This window comes from Pongo pygmaeus, chromosome 11 (genome assembly GCF_028885625.2).
Source record: "Pongo pygmaeus isolate AG05252 chromosome 11, NHGRI_mPonPyg2-v2.0_pri, whole genome shotgun sequence".
In the NCBI taxonomy this organism is placed as follows: domain Eukaryota; kingdom Metazoa; phylum Chordata; class Mammalia; order Primates; family Hominidae; genus Pongo; species Pongo pygmaeus.
Window position 1 is genome coordinate 25671912 of NC_072384.2, and position 25467 is coordinate 25697378.

At 51.2% G+C, this 25467-nt stretch overlaps 2 protein-coding genes across 2 annotated transcripts in view; one reads left to right on the forward strand and one right to left on the reverse strand.

The window, feature by feature from the left end:
• Positions 1 to 25467, forward strand: part of SCTR (secretin receptor) — a 75039-nt gene that overhangs the window by 25140 nt on the left and 24432 nt on the right. The window contains exons 3-5 of the mRNA XM_054478768.2: positions 11926 to 12033; positions 17149 to 17252; positions 24776 to 24873. Coding sequence (XP_054334743.1) covers positions 11926 to 12033; positions 17149 to 17252; positions 24776 to 24873 — 310 coding nt within the window. The remainder of the gene's footprint in view (positions 1 to 11925; positions 12034 to 17148; positions 17253 to 24775; positions 24874 to 25467) is intronic.
• On the reverse strand, positions 3435 to 25416 carry LOC129031900 (uncharacterized). Its single transcript, XM_054478770.1, has 4 exons — positions 25238 to 25416; positions 13902 to 14164; positions 5997 to 6066; positions 3435 to 4944 (listed from the first exon to the last, which is right to left on the reverse strand). The coding sequence occupies exons 1-4, from the start codon at positions 25262 to 25264 to the stop codon at positions 4819 to 4821; spliced, it is 486 nt and encodes a 161-aa protein (XP_054334745.1). The 5' UTR covers positions 25265 to 25416; the 3' UTR covers positions 3435 to 4818.

Genomic DNA, 25467 nt, shown 5'->3' on the forward strand with positions numbered 1-25467 from the left:
CAGAAAAGCTTAAGGCTAAGGAGTTACAAGCAGGTTCCGCTGCAAGGGCTGGAGAGGCACACACCCACGGCAGAGCTGTGTGGGTGGGGACACTGACCACACATAGTGATGAGCTGGATTGGGAATGAGGTGAGAGACGGAGAATCCAGGATGGCCCCCAGGTGTTTGACTTGAGCAATTGGAGGAAGGAATAAAGGAAGATCAGTATTTTGGAGGAGAGGAGATAAAAAATCACAAATGTAGTTTTAGACGTGTAGAGGTGAGACTTCAGAGTGGGGATGAGGGCTGGGGATAAACCTTCACATAGGCGGCAGGTGAGGCTGAGGTTGCACCAGGAGAGTGCAGGAGCGGGAAGGGAAGAGAACCCAGGAGCCAGCCTAAAGCACTCCCTGCCCTCATTTGTCAGGAGCAGCTGGAGGCAGAGGAACATGAGGGCTTGTGAGCAGCGGAGGCAGCAGCATGGATGCTGCAAATGTGCTTTAGCCCATGCACTCAGCCACTGCGCAAGGGACAGGGACAGAACAGACATCTCTCCCATAGTTTGAGACTTTGCTTTCCCTCTACCTGACTGCACTTTCCCTCTGGCTCTGACTGCACTTGGGGAGCCAGACCACGGTCTTATGGCACTCATGGGGGCACCAAACAGAGCCTTCTGATTTCCTGCTACCCCCAGAAACTGTGTCTGGGACAGCAGGAAGTAAGGCACCAACAAGGCCAGCCAGAGGTGCAGCCAAATTGTGGGTTTCCCCCACCTCCTGTCCCCAAGGACAATGCCTGAAATTCCAATGACAGCAGCCCTATGAGATAGGGCCTAGAATGCAGAGCCTCTGGTGGGGCTGATGGTGAACTTTCGTTTACACTGAGAAGTAAGGGATGGTTATTTTAACATAAGATGTGTTTAAAATGTCCCACTGTTCTCCAGTGGTTCCAGGATGAGGCCCAGCTCCCGACTTGGCCCCTGTCCACATCTCCACCCCAAACACTGCCAATCAGCTCAACTGTCAACCAAATTGCTTGCAATTTCCTGCCTGTCCATTTCTTTCCTGCCTCCAGCCTTTGCACATGCAGACTCCTCTGTTCTCCATCTTCTTCCCTCTGAAGCCACCCACCTTTTCAGACTCCTCTAGGAATGATGTCTGAATGCCCATAGCTCCCCTGGCCAAGCAAGTCACCCCAACTCCTGCAGGAGACTGTTTCTCTCTTTCCTCGCACCTCTGCACTGCACTGTAAAGGTGTGTTTCCTGGACTGTCCCTGCCCCAGCCTGAGGCAGCTACAGTGTCGCCTTCTTTCTTCTCCAGTGCTTGACACAGGGCTTGCCAGACCGGGTATTCAGTGTGTGTTTGTTGACTGACTTACTGAGTGAATGAGGGCAGATACATGACTGAGAGCACGGAGAAAGGAGAAAACAAAAGACAGCTGGCCCCAAGGAGAGAGTGGGAGATGAGGTGGAGCCTTGGAGGCAGGCGAGGCCCCAGCAGAGGACACGAATGCCCCCAGCTGCCCAACTTGTCACAAATTAGCTGAGGCGAGCAACGTGGTCCTGGTCACCGGTGGAGGGATGCTCTCCAGGGTCTAACCTTGGGGGAGAGAGGCGAGTCCCTGTCTTCCCTGGCCCTCCCCTATGGAGTGGTGAGCCGGCTCTGCCTGCCCCACTCAGGCTCTGACTAGTGACCACGCCAGATGGGGTTCCTGCTCCCCTCTGGGCACCCAGCATTCCTGTTGGGCTCTCACGGTTCGAGGAAGAGACTCTCCCCACCGTGGTGGCAGAGGGTCTGCTATGAGGCTGCTCACTGCTGGATCTGACGAGACGAGCAGGGTTGAATGCCAGGCAGAAAGCAAATAGAGTCAGCCGGAGTCGGTGCCACTCTTCCTGTCCGGGGCTCTTGGGCTAGAGGATTCTCCCCACTCCTCAATGTGCCCATTTTAAAGTGGGGAAAATAATCTGATCAACTTCATGATGCTGTTGTGGGGAATAAGTGAATGACTACCTGAAGAAGGCAGAAGCTCCTCTCATGGCCTCTCTGTCCCAGCCCTTTGGTGCAGCCAAGCTGACCTCTGCCATGAATGGCTGGGGTTCACTTAGGCCCTCAGCCCTGCCTGTGGGTGGTGCCTGTGGGTGGTGCCTGTGGGTGGTGCGAACCTGTTGCCCAGTCACCTTACCAATGCCAAGTGCACATTCACATTACTCCAGGAAGTTGCACCCACGTCCATGTCTCAATTCCGGGTTGACCGATCTGAGCAGAATCGGTCATCTTTCTTCCCTGAGGCTCCCCATGCAGTGCACCAGCCCTTTCCGCCAGGTCCTGACTGTGCATCCAGGGCTGAGAAAGCTCACTAGGGATTCCTGCCTAACTTCTGCCTCACACTCACTGGGGGGACCTGGGCAAGCCCTGACCATACCCCTCTCTTCTGGATCTTACTGTGCTTGAGAAAAGGGCTCCCCTGGCTTTGCAAGAGCTGTGGTGTCTGGCCAGGCCCTGGCGGCTGAACCAAGGAGGGCCAGCGTGCAGGTGGGTGAAAGGGTGGCTCAGCCGGCCCCCCCACCCATCACAAACAGCTGTCACTGGGATCTGTTTTGCATAGTGACCTTCTGTAGTGTGCATTTAGGAAAGGGGATCTGTTACTTTGAAAGCATGGTTTTAAAGCTCCAAAGATGCCCAAGGACTCTGACTGCTGGAAAAGTCCTCAGGTCTGCCCCACTGAGGGGGTCAGAAGCCAGGGCCAAGGGCTCCATCTGGGAGTGTGGAGCGGGTGTGATGTCTGAGGAAAAATCCCCTAAAAGACTAAGAGAAGAAACGGCCAAGGCCTAGATCTGGTGTCCAGGGGGCCTCTCCCAGTACTGACGCTCTATCTTGGCACCTGTGTGGGGGGAGGGGCTGCTGGGGCTCTCCGTTGAGGGTGCAAGGTTAATGGTTAAGCTCCCTGGGGTAGAGGTTAATGTTTGAACGCCAGACGAGTCACAGGAAACACCACTCAAGGAGCTGTCACCAAGCCCGCCACACTTATCACAAATAAAAAATTAACTCTTCAGCTATTCCGGGTTAGGTGGCCAAGGTCTTACTGGCATTTTGTGGGAACGTTTCAGGGTCACCCTAATAGCTGCACGGCCTGCCCCACAGGGCTATTTATTACTTTGTTTACAGAGGCCAATACCCCCTCAGAGCTGGCAGGTGGAAGGGCCATGGCTCTCCCCAGGGGAAGAATGTTCCAGAAGGACACTGTGGTGACAGGAAAGATGTGGGCTTGACAGTCAGACAGACCTGGGCATGTGTCCTCCTGTGTCACACAGGTGCTCTGTGACCTTGAGCAAGACACTGGTCCTCTCTGAGCCTTAGTGTCCTTGCCTTCAAGTGGGGTCATGCCATTCCCTTTTCCTTCTTGTCTCTGCCTGCTGGTTGCCCACTCCCCAGAGCATGGGTCCAGGAAAACAGGCTTTTTATTTTGTACCTTTTTTAGCGAGGTGAAATTCACATAGCGTTAAATTAACTGTTTTAAAATGAGTAATTCAATGGCAGTTAGCACATTCATAATGCTCTATGCAGCCACCAGCTCTGTCTCATTCCAAAATATCTTCATTACCCCAAAATAAAATCTCTGTACCCATTAAGTCTTCACTCCCCTCCTTCCCTCTCTGCAGCCACTGGCTATTACTAATCTACTTTCTGTCTCTGTAGATTTGCCAGTGCTGGACATTTCATATCAATGGAACCATTTGCTATGTGACCTTTTGTGTCTGTCTGCTTTTGCCAAGAATAATGTTCTTAAGGTTCATCCACGGTGTAGTATGAATCAGTTCTTCAGGCGTGCTGGCTGTCAGTGCAGTTTTCTCTAACATTCCTAGCTCCTTTCTGGAGTCGCCTGGCCCCCGATGCCCTCCGGCAGCCACACCCTGGACCATCCTCCACGGCTGCCCACAGCTCACCTCTGCCCATTCTTCCCTTGGCACCACCGATCTTGGCTCATTTTTCCAAAATATGTTAGCTTATGTTTGTATAACATTCTAGACAATTTAAATTTTTAGTTCTTAAAACAACTGTGCAATAAGCACTATTATTACTCCCATTTCATAGATGAGAAAACAGGCTCCAAGGGGCCCAGGATCGCACAGAGCTGAAACAGGACTCAGCTTTGCCATCCAGTCTAATCAAACACAGCACAACTGAGCTGTGAATGACTGATAACCTTACCCTCCCGAGAGAAAGGTTTTCCATTAGAGAAAACAAACAAAGACAGAGATTGCTCCTGGCAATTAATCCTTAATTCGCTTGAAAGGTGGTGTGAAATGAAGAGCTTTAGGTCAGGCGAGGAAGAGTTCTTGGGTGGATGAGGAGGATTCCGTGGAGGTGGCACACACTTTGTGCAGTCTCTGGAAGGGGAAGGACTTAGCTCCCAGTGCTCAAAAGCTGGCCTGGGGCTGGCCTCCTGGACATAGATGGGCCAGCCTGCTCCAGAGAAGTGGCTGCTCGGCCTCAGGGCTGGAAGGGTTCTTCATTTCATCTAGTGCAGACTTCATTCAGTGTCTGATGCTCTTCCCAGTCTCCTAATTGCATGCCTCTCTCTGCTTGAATACTTTCAGTGATGGGGACCTCATCACTCCCAAGATAGTTCATCCCATCAAACAGCTTATGATTCCTGGTTCCAAGACTCTTTAGCTGTTTCTCCTGTGATGTGCTTTTAAATACCCTTGTTGCCCTGGGATTTCAGCTCCTCTAGCCCCATCCTGACCACAGCTCCTGTGCGTCCAGCCATCACAAAGGAGAGCGACACCTTCTTGACTTAAGACTGTAGGTCAAGTCATTAGCAAAGCTGAGGAAACCTCACCAGGCTGCCCCTTGGATGGCCTGGGGATAGGGCCAGGGCTGAGCCAAGAGAGGCAAAGAGATACATGATGCAATTGGGAAACAGGCCGCTGTGCAGGAGCTCGTCCTAAGCCACTGTGGGTTCTGGGGAGGAGAAAGGGATGAGTGGGGGTGAGCAGGGGTGGAGGTGCCTGAGAGATGGATGTGGCGGTCCGCGGGCAGAGGAAAGAGCAAACACCGGCAGAAGCAGAAGGTAGGAGAGGACAGACAGAAGGGCAAGACAAAGAGGAGCTGTGGCTTCCCTGGTGACCCCATCAGCCAATGAAGTGAGCAACAGGGACATGGAGGGGTGTGAGTAGCCCAGTTCAGCATGGCCCCGGGGGCCGGGCTGTTCCTGGCCCCCTGCCACTGCAGCCTGACACATTGCTCCAGAAATAGTCTCAGGTTTTTACCAGGCCATCTGAGCTTATTTATAAATAGAGGACTGGAGGATAGAGGCTCCATGCCAGGTGAATGCAGGGCAAATTCCCAGGCACTGTCCTGCCCTCTGAGATGGCCCTTTCCCCTCTCTCAGTCCTCCCCCCACCCACCCAGACCTGCCTTTGGGGCCACCTCTCTATCCCTGCGGGCAGGACAGAGGAAGCGGACATTGCTGAGTCTGCTTCAGACCTGGCCCAGGGCCAGGGGCTCCACAAATATAAAGACCAGGAATCTTTATCTATAAACCTCTTTGGCGAAAATAGAACTTTCTCCATTTTCTGACTTTAATTCTGATTGCATTTTCCTGGGATGGCAGACATTTCTGGATCTTCCCCTGCAATTTTCCCAGGGGGCTAGAGATTCACGTAGCACCACCATGTTCAGGGGGATCTCGCCTGCAGCTGATGATGGTGTCAGTCACAGGTGGTGACTGGCCGATCCCTGTCTATCCTGGGCCACTGGCCCCTCCTGTGTTTTGCTGGGAGGCATGGGCTCCGCAAGGCTGTGTGTGGTCTGCCCATCTAGACCTGCCCCCACAGCCGTTTCTCCTCTGGGCCATCCCACCTCCTCAGGGCTGGCTGGGCAGCAGGGTATTTGCACCTCTTCTGGAACCTTCCATGTCCCAGCTCACCACTTACTCTCCATCTCTCCCCAGTCTGTGGGAATTCTTGCTCTTTTTCTGTTTTCTCCCAAGTGCTTTGATTATGCCAGCATACCTCCTCATCCCCCAGAGGCCTTTGGAAACCTAAGCCAGGAAGTTTTCCTGCCTTTCTCTGTGACTTCAATCTGAGGAGGAAGGAGAGAGAAAAGGCAAAAAACAAAACAAAACAAAACAAAACAAACAAAAAAACCAAACACACACAAAAACAAAAACAAACAAACAAAACAGGAGAAGAAAAAAGAAGAGATTGATGGATCAGAAAGTATTCCAGAAAGTATTCCACTGCACCCACATATCATTTAATTCTCTCAAAAATCCTGGGAAATATTACTGTGCCCATTTTATAGATGAGGAAACTGAGGCTCACAGAGGTTAAGTGTCCTACCCAAGGTAGGCTTGGGTCCAAAGCCCATTCTATCTCCACCACATTACCTCCCTCAACCTGGTATCCCATGCTGTCCTCCTGGGCCACGGGCACTGGGGCAGGCAACCCCTCCTACCCAGGTGGTGGCATTGTCTTCTCTTGTTTCCCCACTTAAACTTCCCAGTCTTCCATCCCACCCCCTCCAGCCAGACAGTTGGTGGCAGAGGTGGCCATCAGAGACGACCGAGGGGTGGGGAGCCCTGCTCTTCAAATGCTTTGGATCTGCCTGCCCACACAGCTGATGTATATTCCTTCTAGTCCTGGCTCTCCTGGGGCGGTGACCCATCCCTTGTGGCTCAGTAAGTGTGGCCCTACTGACAAAGCTCCCCCATCCCCTATCTCAATGAATGCCGCTCATCCCCAAGTCAGGCAGTGAGCTGTGCTGCTCTGGAACTAAAACTGCCCAGAATGACCCTAGTCCTGGGCTGTGTCCCTTCCCTGCCAGGGCTCCCTGGGAAGGCCAGAGCCAGGACAGGTATCCGAAGCTAAGCCAGGAGCGCTCTCCCCTGCCTCCCATTCCTGCTTGGCTTGGGGGGACTGGGGAGTCCAGGAGTGGGGTCTGAGATGCTGCATTCAAAACCTGGGGACAGTGCAAGGCAGCCTCCACAAGCACCGAGGAGGCCACAGGGACTGTCCAGCTCCCCCAAGCCATCTTACCTCCAGCCTGGCTATAGCCATGTGCCTCCTGTACTATGATTTCCTTCATATGTTTTCCTTTCAATCAATGGATTTTTAAAAAACGTAGCCTCATCCTAAACAATAGCAGCTATAAAATCACAGATGTGATATGCTAGTTTTATAATGTTTCTAATACACATTAAATTTTCTTTAAAAAAGTGCAACTATGAAAAAATGTTCAACCATGTACCAGCAAAAAGCACAGCCCACCAGTGAGTGGTGAGCTCATTGCACGCTGGGAAACCCTGGGTCCGTTCTGTGCCTTCTGTGCCCAGACGCTGGAGCCAGGGCTGGGAGAGAACAAGGCTGTGTCACTCGTGCTCAGGAAACGATCAGCACTGTGTGGGGCTAGCAGCCAGGCCTGCTGCCACCGAGGCCAGCCTGGAGGAGGCAGCCTGTCCCAGGCTGGGGAGATGGGAAGGCTGAGTGGGATCCCAGCTCCATTATCACCAGCTCTGTCACCCACACATGTCACTTCCCACTCTTGGAACCTCAGCTTCCTCATCTCTGCCGTGGGACAGTGACCCTCGGCACTGTTAACCTCAGCTCCAGGATGTCTGATGTGCATCCAGCACAGGCCTGGCATGGCCTGTCCCCAGGCGTCCCTGGGGGCCCTGCCTGACGTGACCCAAGTTAGGAAGCCTCTCAGACATGCTGGCATTGTCCACATCTGTCTGGCCAACCAGCCAGGCATTGTCCAGCCTCATGGCCTGGAGCCTGCGGCTGGTACCCTGGCTGACCTGGCCAGTCCAGCCAGCACTGAATCTGTTTTTCCACAAGTGAGGCAAAAGGCTCCTGCCTTTTTCCATGCTCTGGAAATGCCCCAGCTGCTTCCAATGCAAGAGAGATTGACCCGAGCTGGCAGGGGAGCTGCAACTTGAAACGAGGCATCCTGCTGCAACCCTGAGACGGCCGCATAGGGAAAGAGGGCCCCGGGTCAGCCTTGGCCTCCTGAGACTCCAGGTGCCAGGCTAGGTCAGCACAGAGACACACAGTGGGCTGTCCGTAAAGGGTCCTCAGTACCATGTCCCCATCCCACAGGCATCTGGGTAGGCCCAGGGTTATCCGGCGGGCCTGCTGAGTTCCCAAGACCCTGCTCAGGCCCAGCCAGCAGCATCCACAGCTGGAATGTGGACAGGCAGCCTCGGGATAGTGGCGGAGCCCTCCCTGGGGAGTGCACAGCAGAGAGAAGCTCCCGCTCCTCCTCTTGCAGGTGAAGCTTCTGGAATATCCAAGGAGTTCCTCATCTGCCATATGCCTCCAAGGATACAGACCCCTGCCCCTTGGCCTCATAGATGCTTCCACTGTCCTGTGAAAGCTCCGCCCACACACTGCCTTCTGTGTCCCTCTCCAATTCTACGATACCCTTGCTCATGGCCGCAGCCTGCCCTTGTGGCTCCTGGGACTGCCCCGCCTCCAAAGCCCCCACAGGCATCCTGATTTCAGGACCGGGTTCCTCTCTGGGCCCTCCCACTTCCCCTCTCCCGCTAGGGGCTGGGCCTCTCTTCAGGGAGAAACAGGCCACACCTGCCGTGGCTTCCCCGCTCTAAGCCAGCATCCTCCCTAACCCAGGCCCTGGCCCGGCCCACCCTACCATTCCCCACCCCCTCTGCCTCTCTCCAGTTCCCAGAGCCTGGCTTGAACAAGGAGGGCACTAGGCAGCTGGGGCCGGTGTTACCTGGAGACTGTCAGGTGGGTGGAGGGCTGGGTGGAGACAGCTTTCATCCCCTCCGTGTCCTGGCTGTGTGGCCTGGGAAGCCACTTCTGGCTCTGCTTGATTGCTGCATTTATAAAGTGGGGGTAGAGCCAGGCACCTCGGGAACTGGGGGCACTGCCATGGGATTACAGGAGCTGAAGTGTGGGACGCACAGGGCTCCTCCCCATCAGCACCGCACCAGAGCTGGCAGGCCCTGGATGTAGAATGTAGAAGTCAACTGGGTGTCAAGGTGAAAGCCCGTTTACGAGGGATGCCTGGCGGGGACTGGTGCGGGAGGCGGTGGTTCCAGCTGGCGTCCCTTCATTTGTTCATCTGCTGTGTTTGCTGAGCACTTGTGCTATGCCTGGCCCATCGTAGGCACAGGGGCCTACTCTCCTGGGCTCTCTGCCTGGTGGTGGGGGAGGCATCTGTACCCAGGTACCAAGTTGAAGACACAGCTGGCAGTGACCCCCACTGGTGGGTCTGTGACTGCCTGTCTCACTCTCTGTGAATTGCTGGGAGCCAGGGGTAGGACTGAGCCTAGAAATGAGGAACACTCAGCCATGAGGAGCAGGGAGGCTCAGAGTGGAAATTCTCAAAGCAAGCCCTGGAACCACTTCAGCACGTCTTTGGGGAATTCTTAAAATGCAGATTCCTGGGTCTGGTCTCACAAGGAGGATCTGGGGCCTAGAGATCTGCATATCTCTGACAAGCACCCAGCTCATTCTGATGTAGGCTGGAAGGTCACACTTCTGCAATGGGACAGGTCACCAGGGAGATTTCACTTAGAGGGGATGAAGGGTCAAGGACACTATGGACGCTTTGGGTCTGGTCAGATTGATGCCTGAAAACAGGTTCTTGCTCCTTAAAAAAGCTGAGCATTTGCCATCTGGGTACTCCCGCGACGTCTGCACACCACATCCATCGCCCAGTCTCCAGAGCTAAGAATTGCCATTCAGGGAACCCAGCCTAGTCCAACCTCCTGAATCCAGATGAAAAAGGAACAGGCCTGGGGAGGCCTGCGGGAAAGGGGTTGCCAGTCCCAGTGCCTGCTCTGGGCAGGCTTTTGAGTTGGGCTTTGAGCTCTTCCTCTGGATAGCCTCAGGAGGGAGGTGCTAGTCCTCCCACAAGAGATGAGCAAGTGAGGAGGGCAGCTGGCAAAGTGGGGGAGGCCTGGAGCCCGGGTCGGCCGACTCGAGTCCTGGCTCTTTCTTTTTGGGCTCTGCCCTGCGCCCTGTTCCCCAAACCGGAGGAGCGCTGACTGCAGCTCACCTCATGGGTGTCCCTCAGCTCACTTCTAGCCCCTTCCAAGCCTGGCCCCAGCAATGACCTCTCAGAGGTCATGGGTTCCAGAAGTCTGTTGCAGGAAGCAGTTTCCCTGCATGGCTGCCCTTGGATCAACTTTGGGAGAATTGGTGAGTGGTTATGTGAAATGATGTCTTAAAAGACAGTACAGTCACAGCTCACACACAAATATAAAATGAATACCTGCCGAACAGCTTGTTTAATTTGTGAGGGACTCAGTAAGATCTTATCACTGGTTCATAGCATTCAAAGTACCTGAAATGGTTTGGCTATGTCCCCACTCAAATCTCATCTTGAATTGTAGCTTCCAGAATTCCCATGTGTCATGGGAGGGACCTGGTGGAAGGTAATAGAATCGTGGGGGCAGGCTTTTCCCATGCTGTTCTCATGATAGTGAATAAGTCTCATGAGATCTGGTGGTTTCATAAACGGGAGTTTCCCTGCATGTGTCCTCCTGCCCACTGCCATGTAAGAAGTCCCTTTGCTCTTTCTTCATCTTCCGCCATGATTGTGAGGCCTCTCAGCTATGTGGAACTGTGAGTCCGTTAAACCTCTTTCCTTTACAGTTACCCAGTCTCAGGTATGTCTTTATCAGCAGCATGAAAACAGACTAATACAGTACCATACCTATAAGGCAGAATGATAACATGAATTTACAAATAGATGCAAAGCTGACTGAATACACAGGGAGGGAAGTGAAATTAATCGTATTTCAACTGGACAATAATTATTGTGACTGTGGATGAGAATCATTTGCATTGCTACCAATCATCTAGAACTTACAGAGTTGCAGTATAGCTTGAAGACAATAAAAGGCCTGACACCCCATTGAATCAGATAATCCAGAAGGCTGTGCTTAGACAATGCCTAGTTTTGCATTGAAAACACCTAGTAATGTTTTTTATTCATCTTAAAGTCTTTCAGTTTTCAGAAGTGGGCCACACATCTGGGTCTGAGCTTCCTAGCAGCCAAATCAAAGAGGAAACCAGCTTCAAATGTAGTGTCTATGTATACTAGTTGTTCACAGTAAGTTCAGCTTCTCACTGCATTGACACCTGGTTCTCCTTCCAGGAGGGACCTCATCAAGGGAACTCAAGTGATGTAGAAAGCAACATCCTCAATAATATTCTTGCAGCAAATACAGTGGTGACATTTGTGGAGCTGTGTCCATAGGCCAGGGCAGTGGCTCTGAGTGTGGTCCCAGGACAAACAGCTTCAGCATCACTTGGGAACGTGTTAGAAATGCAGATACTCAGGCCCCACCCCAGACCTACTCAGCAATCTGTGTTTTAATAATCCCTCTGGGTGACTCTAATGCAAGCTGAAGTTTGAGAATCATGGGACAAGAGTTCTCAACCCTACAGTCAAACGTTAGAATTACCTGGAAGGCTTTCAAAGGACATGATGCCTGGGCCCACCCAAACCAATTCATGCAGGATCCCTGTGTGCCACGCCGGCTATGTCTATTTCTAAAGCTCCCCAGGTAGTCGTACCGTGAAGCTAGAAGGGAGACCTACTGCTGCTTAGTTGTTTAATGCAAACTGATTGGCCAACAGATGTGCCATCTGCTCCAGAGAAATCCAGACTGTCACTTGCAAAGCTTATAGGAGAGGGCGCCTTCCTTCTTTCCTTCTTCCCCTCCTCCCTCCCTTTCTTACTTCCTTCTATCTTCAGCACTGAGCACTACCATGTAGATGGCAGAGTCCAAAGGTGCATTAGACACTATAGGTTCCTGAACCTGAGGAGTCAGCACCTAATGGGAACTTTGGAAGTAGTCTAGTGGGAATTCCAGGCAGGCGAGGGTGTGGGTGATGTGGACAGGATGGTAGGGCAGCCCTCAGTCCATCCCCCATCCTTGTCTGATGCTGCTTTTCTTGGCAGGTTGTGAGGGGATGTGGGACAACATAAGCTGCTGGCCCTCTTCTGTGCCGGGCCGGATGGTGGAGGTGGAATGCCCGAGATTCCTCCGGATGCTCACCAGCAGAAATGGTAACCACTCAGCCCATGGGGCCTGGCGGAGAGGCTGAGGGGTGTCCCTCTGGGTGGGGCCTCAGCTTAGAGGCAGGAGGCCAAGGAACCTTCTCTGGGGACAAGTATGGGTACAATGATGGGGGAGATCACTGCAAAGGATTAGAACCCTTGCTTGGGAATGTGGGGCGGACTCAAATTCTGAGGGTCTCAAGCAAGGGGGCGGGAGGCAGTGCACTGGGGAAGGTGGTAAGGGAGGCTGGGCCTGCTTCTGTCTTCCCCAGGCCCTTCAGCTAGGAGCTCTCTTCCTTCCTTCCATGTTTCTGCCCCCTTAGCAACCAGGGGCCTTGTTCCAGTCCCCATGTCTGGATCCCCTCCTGGCAGTGGCAGGCTCCCTAATGGCCTGGCCTTCCAGAATACTTCCTGCCTCTGTCAGGCCCTGCTGAGAAACTGGCTCCCTGGGAGCCCCTGGCCTCCTGGGGCGGGGGGTTCTCTTACCAGAAGACAGCTGCGGATTTAAGAATTTTCCTAGTTGACTCACATTGATTAGAAGTCGACCGTGCACTGGGCATTTTTATGTGTACACATGGGCTCATTTAGTCATCATAAACCACCTGCAGATCACAGGACTTTTCCTTTGATCCAGTAAAGAGTAATAATAACAGGGACTGAGAAAAGCTGTGCAGCTGCCGCTCTTTCATGATCCATGCAGGACAGGAAAGCTGCCTGATGAAGCCTGAACAAGAACAGGTGATTTAACACTAAAACCCACCAGCCTTTCAAAGTCAGGCAAGGCAAAGATGACCACGGTTCAGAGACCGTGGGAAGGGAGTGGAGATTCTTCTCACCATAATTCTGCTGTACATACGCACATGTGTGCACACTCACACACATATTTGGGGAACATGCTGCTCCCTCGAAGCCTCACTCAACACCCTACACTATGGGAACTAGGGGGATTGAGGTAGACAGGCTTGAAACCCGCTCCTCCACTTCCTGGCTTGGTAATGCTAGCTGCTGTAACAGACAAGGCCCCACATCTCAAAACCTTCATGCAAATTTGTCCACAGAAAGTCCAAAACAGGCTGGGTGCGGTGGTTCACGCCTGTAATCCCAGCACTCTGGGAGGCCGAGGTGGGCGGATCTCCTGAGGTTGGGAGTTCGAGACCAGCCTGGCCAACATGGTGAAACCCCCGTCTCTTCTAAAAATACAAAAATTAGCTAGGTGTGGTGGTGCACACCTGTAATCCCAGCTACTCAGGAGGCTGAGGCACGAGAATCACTTGAACCTGGGAGGCTGAGGTTGCAGTTAGCTGAGATCGTGCCACTGCACCCCAGCCTGGGCAACAGAGTGAGACTCTGTCTCAAACAAACAAACAAACAAACAAACAAACAAACAAAAAACGTCCAGAACAGGAAACAGGTATTCCTGATTAGCAGGCAGCTCTCCTCTACACAGTGACCCCAGCACCCCACACCTCACAACTGTGGCGTCACGTAGTTTCCAGGCTGACTGGTGGAGGGGAAAGGACTTGGAGGACCACACAGCAGAGGTTCATAAGGGGCGGGCCTGGGAAGGATCCCACTCTGCCCACATTCCTTCGACTAGAACTCAGTCACATGGCAACATCTAACTGCAAGGGACTTGGGGAAATGTCTTTTAGCTGGGTGCCAGTCAGCCCCAGGATCCAAGTTGCTCACTGCTGCTGAGCCTCAATTTTCTTGACTGTAAAATGGGGAAAATAATTAAGACCTGCCCTGTAAGGCTGTGCTTGGAAATAAATTTTGTCCCTTCTCCCCCACTCCTCTCCCTTCTTTTCCTTTTTCTCCTTCCCATCTTCCCTCCCCTACCCCTGTCACACACACCCCTGCAAGCTTACCAACTTTACCTGCCAGCCTGGCCTCTCCATGCTTGCCTCTGGGGTCCTGGGAGCTCAGGACACAGGAGATTAGTCCAGATGCGGCGGACCTGGAGCCCCAGGCTGGTCAGGTGCAAGGTCACGCCCAGACTCCACTTTCTGACTCCTGAGCAGTGCTCCTCCAGTGCTCTCCTGATGGAAAGGACTCGAAGCTCTTCTCCTTTGCAGCCCTCCCTTTTCAGCCTTCCCAGAGCCACAGCGCCTCCGCCTCCCGCGGCACCGTCCCTTCTGCCCTGCAGAGGGGATAGGCAGAGCTGGTGCTCAAGACCACAAAGTGACCGACCAGGTGCCAGTCCTGTCACATCCTTTCTCAATTAATTGCTTGAACCCCTCCCTGCCTCATTACGTAAAGGCTCAGTGTCTCCCTCTTGAGGCTCCCCTACCCTTGGATTGCTCGGGGTCCACCGCAGGAAGCGCAGGGGGTCCCGGTACGCCCACACAACGTGAGGATGGAAGGCTGGGGTTCTGTGCCGACTCTGCTGCAGTTTCTTCTCGCCGCCACATGGTGTCGCTGTGGGGCTGCAGGGCCACACCAAAGGCCTGCCTATTCGGCTCTGGGCTCGCTCCAGGGTGGTGGGGGCCACGTTGTTCATAACCAGCCTCGGGCTGGGTGGCCCAAGAGCACAGGTCAACACCTGTCTGGCCTCAATTTATCACCAAGAACTCCCACCCACCCCTCCTTCCTCCCCATAGATCTACTTATGGGTCTGATTAGACCCCTGCCCCTTCATCTCCCTGCAGGAAGGCAGGCTTCCCTAGGTGGTGCCCCCAACCCTAACCCCAGGGGGAGCGCCCAGTGAGGACAAGGTGCTCTGGAAAATACATTAATTCTCCTTCAGGACACCTACTACATGAGTCCTGACAGGAGGGGTGGGGTCCATGTGACTGGAGAAACCGCAGGCCGATTCTGCCACCATTTGTTTCTGTTCATGCCAGGCCTAGAATACTCCCTCTAGGGTGTATTCCTTTGATTCTGAAAAGGACGCTGGTCTTCCAGAGCTCCTTATTAAAAAATACAATTCCCCAGCGGCATCCTCTTGGCCCTCTTTCTCTTCCTACTTAGTGAGGATCCGGCCTTAAAGCAGTCATGCTTCCCAACCTGATTAGGGTCCCGGAGCCTTCTGAAAATCAGATGAAAGCTTTGGACTGGTCTTTCCCCAAACTGCATAAATATATATATATATGCACAAACATCCTTTCAGGGGTCCCCTGAGGTGCACACTGGCCTGTGCCTGGTTAAGTTTCCCTTACCTATTAGGAATTCAGCCCTGGGGAAGTGGGGAGGCAGCTGCTTTGCAGCTCTACAGAGTGGAAGGCAGGGGGCCCTGCCTTGTTAGCAGCTCTGGGCACCTGGCCTGGGTCACATGCAGCATCTGTCTTGGGAGTCCTGCTGGGTCAGTGAGGAGAGGGCCCCAAACGGGCAGGCCTGCTGCCCTGGGCGAGCCCACAGGGAGCCCAGCCTCTAGGCATGCGCTGTGTTATAACCTTTGATTCTGGCCTTGGGGGAATTTGTGTTCCCTTAACTCGCTTTCCCATCCATCCAGCCTAAATTTGACCACCGTTGTTTCCCATCTGACAACCAACTCTCTTGATTCAATTCCAGAAACCTCTCCACCCCTCGCCTAAATTCCAAGATTCCAAGCCCCTCCCACTCCTGCCTATTTTAGAAAGGCCAAAAAGAGAGGGGAGTGATGCCTCGGTGCCCGCTCTGTGCCTGGCACCAGCCTAGGCAATTTTCCATGTGCTCTCATGTTCCCTGCTCCCTCTTGCAGTGTGGGTGCTTATTTTGTGGCACAGAGAAATGACGCACCGAAGGTCACACAGCGACCAAGAGGCTGCGCTGGGTTTCAAACTCAGATCTGGCTGCTTCTAAACCTGCGCTCCAGGCCTCCTGAGCCTCCACAGGGCAGGCATGCCCAGATCTCAGAGGACATGGTCTCCTGGTACTAGACGCTGCCCCTGAGACTTCAGGAAGAGGGCCTGGTGGGTGGGTAGAACAGTGATGGCATACACTGTGGCTGGGCACGATAGCCCAATTCTGGGCCTTGATGTTCTGGCCTGTAAAACGGGCAGCAGCACCTCCTTCAGTGGGGCACTGTGAGGATTAGACCCTAAACCCTGTTAGCCAGGGGCCCAGCCCCTGGGGTCTGTGTAAAGGAGCATGCCATGCTCAGCTGGGGCTGTTAAGGCTCCAGTGAGAGCAAAGGGGTGGCAGGGCTCCCACCCACAGGACTCGGCCATCAGCATCCTGCCCCCTGCAACACTTATACTGGCCTGAGCTGGGGAGCCAGATCCCAGCCCTCCTTGGCAGCTCAGAGTACAGAATACAGCGAGGCCATTCAGCCCGAGGAGGGAAACTCCTCACGGTGGCCTTCCAAGACTTCCTTCCTGGCTAGTGGCTCCCTTCCGCAGGCTGGGCTCCTGCTGTAAAAGCTCCAGTGGGGAAGCGCTCTCCTCTTCCCTATGAGAAGAGTTCAGGGCAGGCTCTTTATCCCCATTCAATTTGCCTTTCTGTCCAGCCAGCCAGCCCACGTTTGATAAGCAGAGGCTCTGGGCCAGGCACTGGGGAGGCGGGGAAGCCACTGCTCACATGGTGAGAGGGCCCAGCATGCGGCCTCGTGCCAGGGGTGGGGGGCAGTGAGCAGCTGAGCCGGAGGACTGTGGTGGTCTCACGATCTATTATGCAGAGAAATGCAGAGGGGTGGCCTTACAGGTCGTGGCTGAAGGACCCTCCACCCTTCCGTGAGGGGCGCTGCCTGGAGGGGTTCATCTCAATGGCACTCTGGTGTTTTTCAAATGGCTGCATGAGCAGGGCGTGAAGTTCCATTTAAAACAGAACTTCCGTGGAGCAGGATAAGTAAAAATGGGAGCCTGAGAAAAAATCATGATGGGAGTGGCACCACAGATTCCCCAGGGGACTCGCCTGTTAAACGGTCGCAGGACCTGGGATCAGGAGCAGCATCCGGCTGGGGTGAGAAGGAGGATTGGCACGTGGTGTGTGCTTAAGAGCGTGGGCTCTGGAGCCCGAGCCCCAGGGTTCAAATCGCTTTCCCCCATTCACTAGGCTGTGGTCTTGGGCAAGTTCTGGAACTGCTGTGTGCCTCAGTTTCCACACTATAAAGTGGTTGTAGCAGCTACATGTTATCCAATAGATGTTACTATGAAAATCACAGTGCCTGGGCCCACGGCTCACCTACAGGACTCTTGGCACCCACAGGTTCCTTGTTCCGAAACTGCACACAGGATGGCTGGTCAGAAACCTTCCCCAGGCCCAATCTGGCCTGTGGTGTTAACGTGAACGACTCTTCCAACGAGAAGCGGGTAAGCCTGTCAACCTCCACCCCACGAACCCGGGGACAGGAACCTGTGGGGTGAGGAGGCCCTGGGAGACGACAGGGTGGCACAGGCCTGGGACAGTGGTCAGGATGTAAGGGCTACCCCCTGTCCCCCCGCCTCCTACTCACACAGGTGTCAGTGGGTCTGCCTCACTGCCCTGGTCTATCGACCCGAAGATGATGGTTAGGAGGACCCCAGGCACAGGTAGGAACTGTCACGTACCACCGCGAGACTGGGGGTGCTGTATTCATTCAACTGAAAGAGACGCTAACCTGGTGGCTAAATGCTCAGAGCAAGGCTGGTGCGTCTGAATTCCGACCTTGACCTTAGTGGGGCCGGGGAAGATTTAATCACTATGTGCCTCAGTTTCTTCATCTGGGAAATGGTGTTAATAATGCTGACAACATAGGCTTGTCAAGATAACTAAATGAGTTAATATATGTGCATGCTGAGATGGGCGCCTGGTCACAGTAAGTGCTCAGTAAATGTTTGCTTTTGGCCGGGTGTGGCCTCTTACACCTATAATCCCAGCACTTTGGGAGGATGAGGTGGGAGGATTGCCTGAGGCCAGGGCAACATAGCGAAACCTTGTATTTACAAAAAACAAGCTGAGTGTGGAGGTGGGTGCCTACAGTCCCAGCTACTCAGGAGGCTGAGTCAGGAGGATCGCCTGAGCTGGAGAGTTCGAGGATGCAGTGAGCAGTGATTGTGTCGCTGCACTCTAACCTGGGCAATGGAGGACAGATTGAGCCCTGTCTCCTAAAAAAAAAAAAAATGTTTACAGCATTCGAAGGAGTCTCCCGGCTCTGATAAGCAAGGAGGGAGTCCCGCCGCAGAGCTACCCTAGCTGAGAGGATGCTCCCTTCAGCAATCGGCTGACCTTTTCTGGGGACCTCCAGAGGCTTCCTCTGAGGGTGGCCATCAGGGCCCTGTCTGGGCTCAGCTCACTCTGCATCACTGTCCTTTCCCAGGATGGCCCTGTCTCTCAAATTTCATGCACACCGTGCCATCCTGCTTCCCGCCTGGGCCTTTGCCCCTGTTACGGCCCCTTGCCTGGAGAGCGCTTTCCTCCTCTCTTTTCCTGACTGATTCTTATACATCCTTCGAGACTCCCCTCGGGCCCATCGATGCCAGCCCTTTCTTCCCCTCCCCACGGGAAGGGCTCCCTTAGAGCTTGGTGTTGGCCTCCAACTATTACCTACCATGTTACATTAAAATGATCAGCGTGTGCCACCTGCCTCCATCTCTCTCACTAAAATACATGCTCCTCAAAGGCATTCATTCACTCCACAAACACTCACTGAGCACCTGCTATGGGCCAGGGCTGGGTCTGGGCAAAATCATGGTGACAAATCAGAGAGTCTTGTTCATTTCCAGGTCTCAGTGCCCAGCACAATGCTTGGCACCTATGAGGTGCCCAATAAATATTTATTGTGCACTTAAACATCTACTGAGTGCCAGCTGCTTGATGCACAATTGTATTAAATCCTCAAAATCATCCTGTACATTCATTGTTTTCCTCACTTTGCAGAAGAGGAAACTGAGGCTCAGGGATTAAGGAACATGTTTATAAAGTAGTAGAGGTAGGATTTAAACCAAGCCTAGCTCCAAAAGCTCCAGTGCTCCGTTCTCTGTCTTCTGATGCCTCCCCATAAGATTTGTGTCCCCCGAGGGAGTACACTTTCAGCAGGTCCCATTAGCTAAACTCCCTAGAAGGAATATGGGCAAGCTTTGCCTGTCCCTTGGAGGGTAGGGGGAGGTCACAGGAGAAAGCACGGGTGGAGAGTGGCAGAATTCAGGGAGAAGGGAGGAAGTTGTGTGGCAGAGCACACTCTCTTCTGCGTTTTGCGAAGACCCCTCTCTCTATGGCGCATCAGCCTTGCTCTACGTGGAGGAAGGCAAGCTCCAAGGGAGAGGAAGCAGTTCTTTCCTTCCCAGGGCTTGTCATCCCATTGGGAACATACACGAGGTCTTCAGATCTGGTCAGAGTGGGGTGATTTAATAAGGAGATTCGACAAGGAGTGGGCACTCGTGGTCTTGGAGGGATGGTGAGTGGGCTCTGCCTTCTGCAGAGGAACAGTTCTATCATTGACTTATATGAAGAGAGGGGGCTTATTTGTATCAAATTTGTAAAATCCATAAAACTAAAAAGGAATAATATCATGATGGGTGGCAGGATCAAGGTTCATAAGAAGGCTTTGTACTGCAAATAACACACATTTCTAACTGGTTTAATAGGCACACGTGGCTTGTGTAACTGGAAATGCAGAGAATGGGCTTCAGGATTCTTTGATGAGGCAGCACCACAGAATCACCAGGGTCTGTGTCATTTGCATCTCTCTCCCTGCTGTCCTGGTGGCTTCTTCCTCAGGCTGGCATTGTAAGATGACTGCCATCAGAAATCGCAGCCACAGGCCAGGCACAGTGGCTCACGCCTGTAATCCCACCAGTTTGGGAGGTCGAGACGGGTAGATCACTTGAGGTCAAGGGTTTGAGACCAGCTTGGCCAACATGGCGAAACCCTGTCTCTACTAAAAATACAAAAATTAGCTGGGCATGGTGACGTGTGCCTGTAATCCCAGCTACTTGGGAGGCTGAGGCACAAGAGTCGCTTGAACTCGGGAGGTAGAGGTTGCAGTGAGCCGAGATCTCGCCACTGCGCTCCAGCCTGGGCGACACAGCAAGACTCTGCCCCCAAAATAAGAAAAAAAATCCACACAATGAGAACTGTTGGTTTACACTAATCAGTAGGAATAATGGAGCCCAGGGCCTTAACCACAATGTTCATGCCAAGATTAAAACTGTAAAATCCCCAAACCAAGGGGCTGAAATTTCATAAAGGAAAATGTAACGCTTTGGACTTAACTCAGAAAAATGATTGTCCAAAAATGGTGGAAAGGAGACCTAGCTTGGCTTCAGCTTGCATAAAAAAAACAAAACAAAACAACAACTCTGAGATTGGAAGGGTTTCCTGGACACATGATTCACCGGTCCCTAAATGCCGGTCCACAAATTGGCACGAGTTTTGTTCTTTATTCTGAGATTTAAATCATCCTATTTCTTATTATTAAAATGTCTTTTCTTTTTATCAACTGAGGGTGAAGGTATGTATTAGTTGCTTTTCTTTTCTTCTTCTTTTCTTTTTGTGACATCCTTACTTGGCATACACCACTATATTATTGACACACAATATTACTGACACCAATAGTGGACTCAGATTGGCAGTAAGACCGCACATAGATGTCGCATGGGTAAATAAAATGGGATTTGCAAACTGTAGCTCTTAGGCCCAATGAGGCTCCACTGCCTGCTTTTGTAAATAAAGTTTTATTGGAACACAGCCAAGCCCACTCCTACCACAGTAAGGCTACGTTTACGTGACAAGGGCAGAGTTGAGTATTTGCAAAAGAGACCACAGGGCACTCAAAGCCTAAAATATTTACTCTATGTCCCTTCACAAAAAATGTCTGTGACAGCTGATCTAGAGGCTACAGAAAGCAGGTGGCACAGTCAGAACATACAGCAGTAAGAGAGGCAACTGAATTCAGGACAGACAGCAGTGAGGCTTCTGGGCCCCACGTCCTCCAGGAGTGGTGCATACTTTTAGATGTTAAGAGCTGAGGACTGGCTGGGTGTGGTGGCTCATGCCTGTAGTCTCAGCACTTTGGGAGGCTGGGCTGGGAGAATCACTTGAACTCCTGAGCTCAAGACCAGTCTGGACCACATAGGGAGATCCTATCTCTACAAAAAAAAATTTTTTTAAGTAGCTGAGTGTGATGGCACTTGCCTGTAGTCTTAGCTACTTGGAGGCTAAGGCAGGAAGACTGCTTGAGCCTGGGAGGTTGAGGCTGCAGTGAGCCATGATTGTGCTACTGTACTCCAGCCTGCGTGACAGAGTGAGACCCTGTCTCAAAAACAAACAAAAAAGCTAAGGACTGAAGGTCACATGAAACCTCCAGAGAGCAAGGCTGTTTCTGGGTGGGTGAGGCCTTATGGTTCCTGCCTTACAAGGCAAGAATGGGTCTACATGAGAAGTGGGCTGGTCACCTGGCAGGCAATGGCCACAGCCACAGGACACTGCAGAATCTTCTGCCTGAAACCCCCCTTGTCACTCTGTGCCTCTTCAGGCTGTTGCAGGCTGGTCCAGGCATCCCCAGGAGTGAGGCTGACACCCTCTGCAATGCGGCTCATCTGTACATGGCGAGATTATAGGTTAACATATTGGTCCTCAATTGTTTGACATTTCACAGGTCTTTGATGTCCCAAAGCCTAGGAACCATTAATACAAGGCAACCCACTGCCCTTCAAGGGTCTTCCTCTCATCCCTGAGAGGTGACTCCTGGCTCTCAGGAGAGAAGTTACATCAGTGGGGAACTCAATGTCACATGGTAGCCTTCCCATCGAAGGCCACCTCCCACTGTCAGAAAATGTTCAGTCACCCCGAGTCAAAATCTACCTCCTTTCTGGAAACTTCCCCCAACCGGAGCTCACACATGAGGTCTGGCCCTTCTTCTACATGTCATTCAGTCTAACACTTTTCTCCTCTAAGTGTGTGTTTTTCCCCTCCAGGTGTCATGGACCCAGTTTTTTCATGTACTCTTCAGATGACACAATCACCCTCCTCCAGAAATGTTTCAGTTTATTAATGTGACTCTTAAAATAACACGCCCAGCCTCTCCAAACATTCCCACGTGGCCAGCTGCCCACAGCAGTCCATCAGTGCAACTGAGAATAGAGCTAATTTTTGAGCCATTTCGTGCCTCAGACTTCATACCATCTCAAACCGCTGACTCATTTTGAAGGAGGATGGTGGGGTGGGGAAAAATTAAAATTACCATACACTGAGTGTTTCCTACTTGCCAAGGCATTGTCTAGGTACTCTATCTGACACCATATTTGTTCTTCCAACAAGTCTGCAAGGTAGATATTATTATCCCCATTTTGCAGATGAGGAATCTGAGACTCAAAGAAGTTAAATAATTTGCTCAAGGTCACACAATTGGTGAATCACAGTCCAGGTTTGGAACCCTTGTCTCCTGGCTCTGAAGCCTGTGTTCTTTCTCTACAGTACACTGTGTGACACCGTGGAGCTTGGGTCTTTCTAACCTCAAGGTTATCTTCCCATGAAGAGCTGTCAGCCAGGTTTCCCCTATTCTATTCTTGTGCCTTCTTAAAAAAATAATTACCCTTTTCATTTGGTTATAAATAGCCCTTATCCACTGTGGAAAAATTAGAAGTATAGAACAATCATAAAAGAAAATAACAACTCTATTTGCAAGACTATAATACAAAGTTAACCACTGTTAACATCAGCCATATCTCTTTACAATCTTGTCTCTCTGTATGTATGAGATTGAACCACATGGAATGGCTGATATTCAATTTTTTTATTTTCTTTATTTTTTGTGTTGATATTCAATCATTTTGGACCTACAAAAAAAGTAATTTCATGTAATTCTTTTTAAAATTTATTTATTTTAAAAATTCTCAGCAGAATCAATTTTCACATAATTCCCTAATATGTTTTTACATATAGCTGGAATCACATTGCACATGTAAAGTTTGAATTCTTCCTTTTCATGTAATAATATATCAGCATATCCTGACTCATTTTAAATTCTTGGTAAACAACATTTTATTAGTGGTATAGCATGAAAGTAATTTGTATTTAAAATAATCGATGTAACTATTCTATTGTTGGACATTTGGGGTTTTTTTAAATCACTAATACTTCTGTGATAAACATCTTCATGTATAAATATGCTTTCAAATTTCTGATTATTTCTTAGAATCAATTCCTGAAGGTAGAAGGGAGGTCAAAAGGTCATATTTCAAAGGTTCTTGATACATATTTCTATATTACCTTCCAGAAAGATTGAACCAGTTTTGAGTCCCACTATACCCTCACCTGCAGAGAAAATTATTACTTTTAAATATTTGTTAGTTTGGTTGGTAAAAATTATTCTTTTAATTTTTATTCCCTTGATTCTTTTTGATACTTTATTTTTTGAACCTAAATGCAGATCTTTTAATTTTTTTTTTTTTTTTTTTTTGAGACAGGGTCTCCAGTCCAGGCTGGAGCACAGTGGTGCAATCTCAGCTCACTACAACCCCCGCCTCCCAGGTTCAAGCGAGCCTCCTGCCTCAGCCTCCCAAGTAGCTGGGATTACAGGCGCACATCACTATGCCTGGCTAATTTTTGTATTTTTGGTAGAGACAGGGTTTCTCCACGTTGTCCAGGCTGGTCTCAAACTCTAACCTCAAGTGATCCACCCACTTTGGCCTCCTAAAGTGCTGGGATTACAGGTGTGAGCCACCATACCTGGCCAGATCTTTTAATTTTCTGACCAATATTCCACTTAGATCTTTTTGACTCAAAGATGAGCCAACAGTGTGAAGTGGTTGCTGAATAAGTGAATGACTGCTTGGCTGCATAGGTGTGCAATGTATAGATTAGGGGAGATGGGAGGTGATGGACCCCTTCTAACTCTTCCTGGTCAGAGAATGCATCTGGAGCTTTTCAGCTATGTGGTTCTGGGGGTCTTATTTAAGAAGGACATTAACAAACTGGAGCATATTAATTTAACTAAAGGTTGAAGGATTGTGGAAAGAGGTTAAAGAGACAGGGAATATGTATGTATGTATGTATGTATGTATGTATGTATGTATGTATTTGAGACAGGGTCTTACTCTGTCACTCAGGCTGGAGTGCAGTGGCTGGATCACAGCTCACTGCAGCCTTGATCTCCTGGGCTGGAGTGATACTCCTACCTCAGCCTCTGAGCGGCTGTGACCACATGTGTGCACCATTGTGCCTGGATAATTTTAAAATTTTTTGTAGAGACAGTGTTTCGCAATGTTGCCCAGGCTGGTCTTGAACTCCTGAGCTCGAGCAATCCTTCCTCCTTAGACTCCCAAAGTGCTGAGATTACAGGCATGAGCCAACGCACCCAACCTGACACAGGGAATATTTGACATAGAGAAAATGAACGAGAAACAGATGGGCAGAATAGCTGTATTTAAAAATGGCAGGCCTCCCTATATGACCTTTGTAACTTTTCTATATAAAACTGGACTTATATAAAAGACAAATCCATTTTTAGTGGATCCAGAAGACAGAAAATGGACCAATAGGTGGTGCAAGTAATTGATTTTAGCTTCACATAAACAAAATCTAATATTTTGTGCTGTTTTACACCAAATAACTTTCTCAAAGGGCAGTGAGCACTTTGTCTCTAGAGGTATTCAAGCAAAGGCTTGAATTCAGAGAGTTGGTAAGGGGGCCCTTTACATAAGATGGAAGTTTGAATTGGCATCAGATGATCCCTAAGGGCTTTTCCAATGCCAAGATGTTACGGTGTTATGTGTCTGTGAATTGGCGTCCTTGGGGTATGGACAGAATAGCAGCGTCGGTGGGGTTCAAGCTGCCTGAAGCGGATGCAGTGAGGCACAGAAGGGCACAGCTAGCCAGGAGGGCCGGCGGGGCTGAAACGTGCCTCTCTCTGCAGCACTCCTACCTGCTGAAGCTGAAAGTCATGTACACCGTGGGCTACAGCTCCTCCCTGGTCATGCTCCTGGTCGCCCTTGGCATCCTCTGTGCTTTCCGGTGAGAACACACTGCCAGCTCTCCATACCCCAGCCCTCCTCAGGCACAGACTTTGGGTCTCTTCTCAACCACCCAGGACAGAAAGAGGAAGGTCTGAGTGAACCACCTTGTCATCTCTTGATCTATAGCTGACCTATGGCAAAACATCGAGGTTCCTGTGACCTCATTCATCCCTTTATTTGTTCAACATTTACTAAGCACTACTGAGAACTTGCGGCCGGTCGCTTTATATGTATTCTAATTTTCACACAATGCTATGAGATAGGTAACAGGAATCCCATTTTACAGTAGTACTAGCGAGATTCTATTGCAAGAGACAGAAATCCACCTCGAAACAGCATAAGAAAAACAAAGGCGACCTGACCCATGTAAGTGGCAAGTTCAGGGGCATCTGCTGTAGGCATGGCTGGATCTAGGTGTTCAGCGGCATCGGCAGCTAGGTCTGTCTCCCTCCATTCCTCTGCTCTGGCTTGGCCTCATCCTCTGGGAGGCTTTCTGCAGAAGTGGCAGAGACAACCACCAGCAGTTGCTGGCATTCATCCTGCTAGCTCAGCAACACCAGGGCCAACAAGAGCCTCTTCCCCTCTGGTTCCA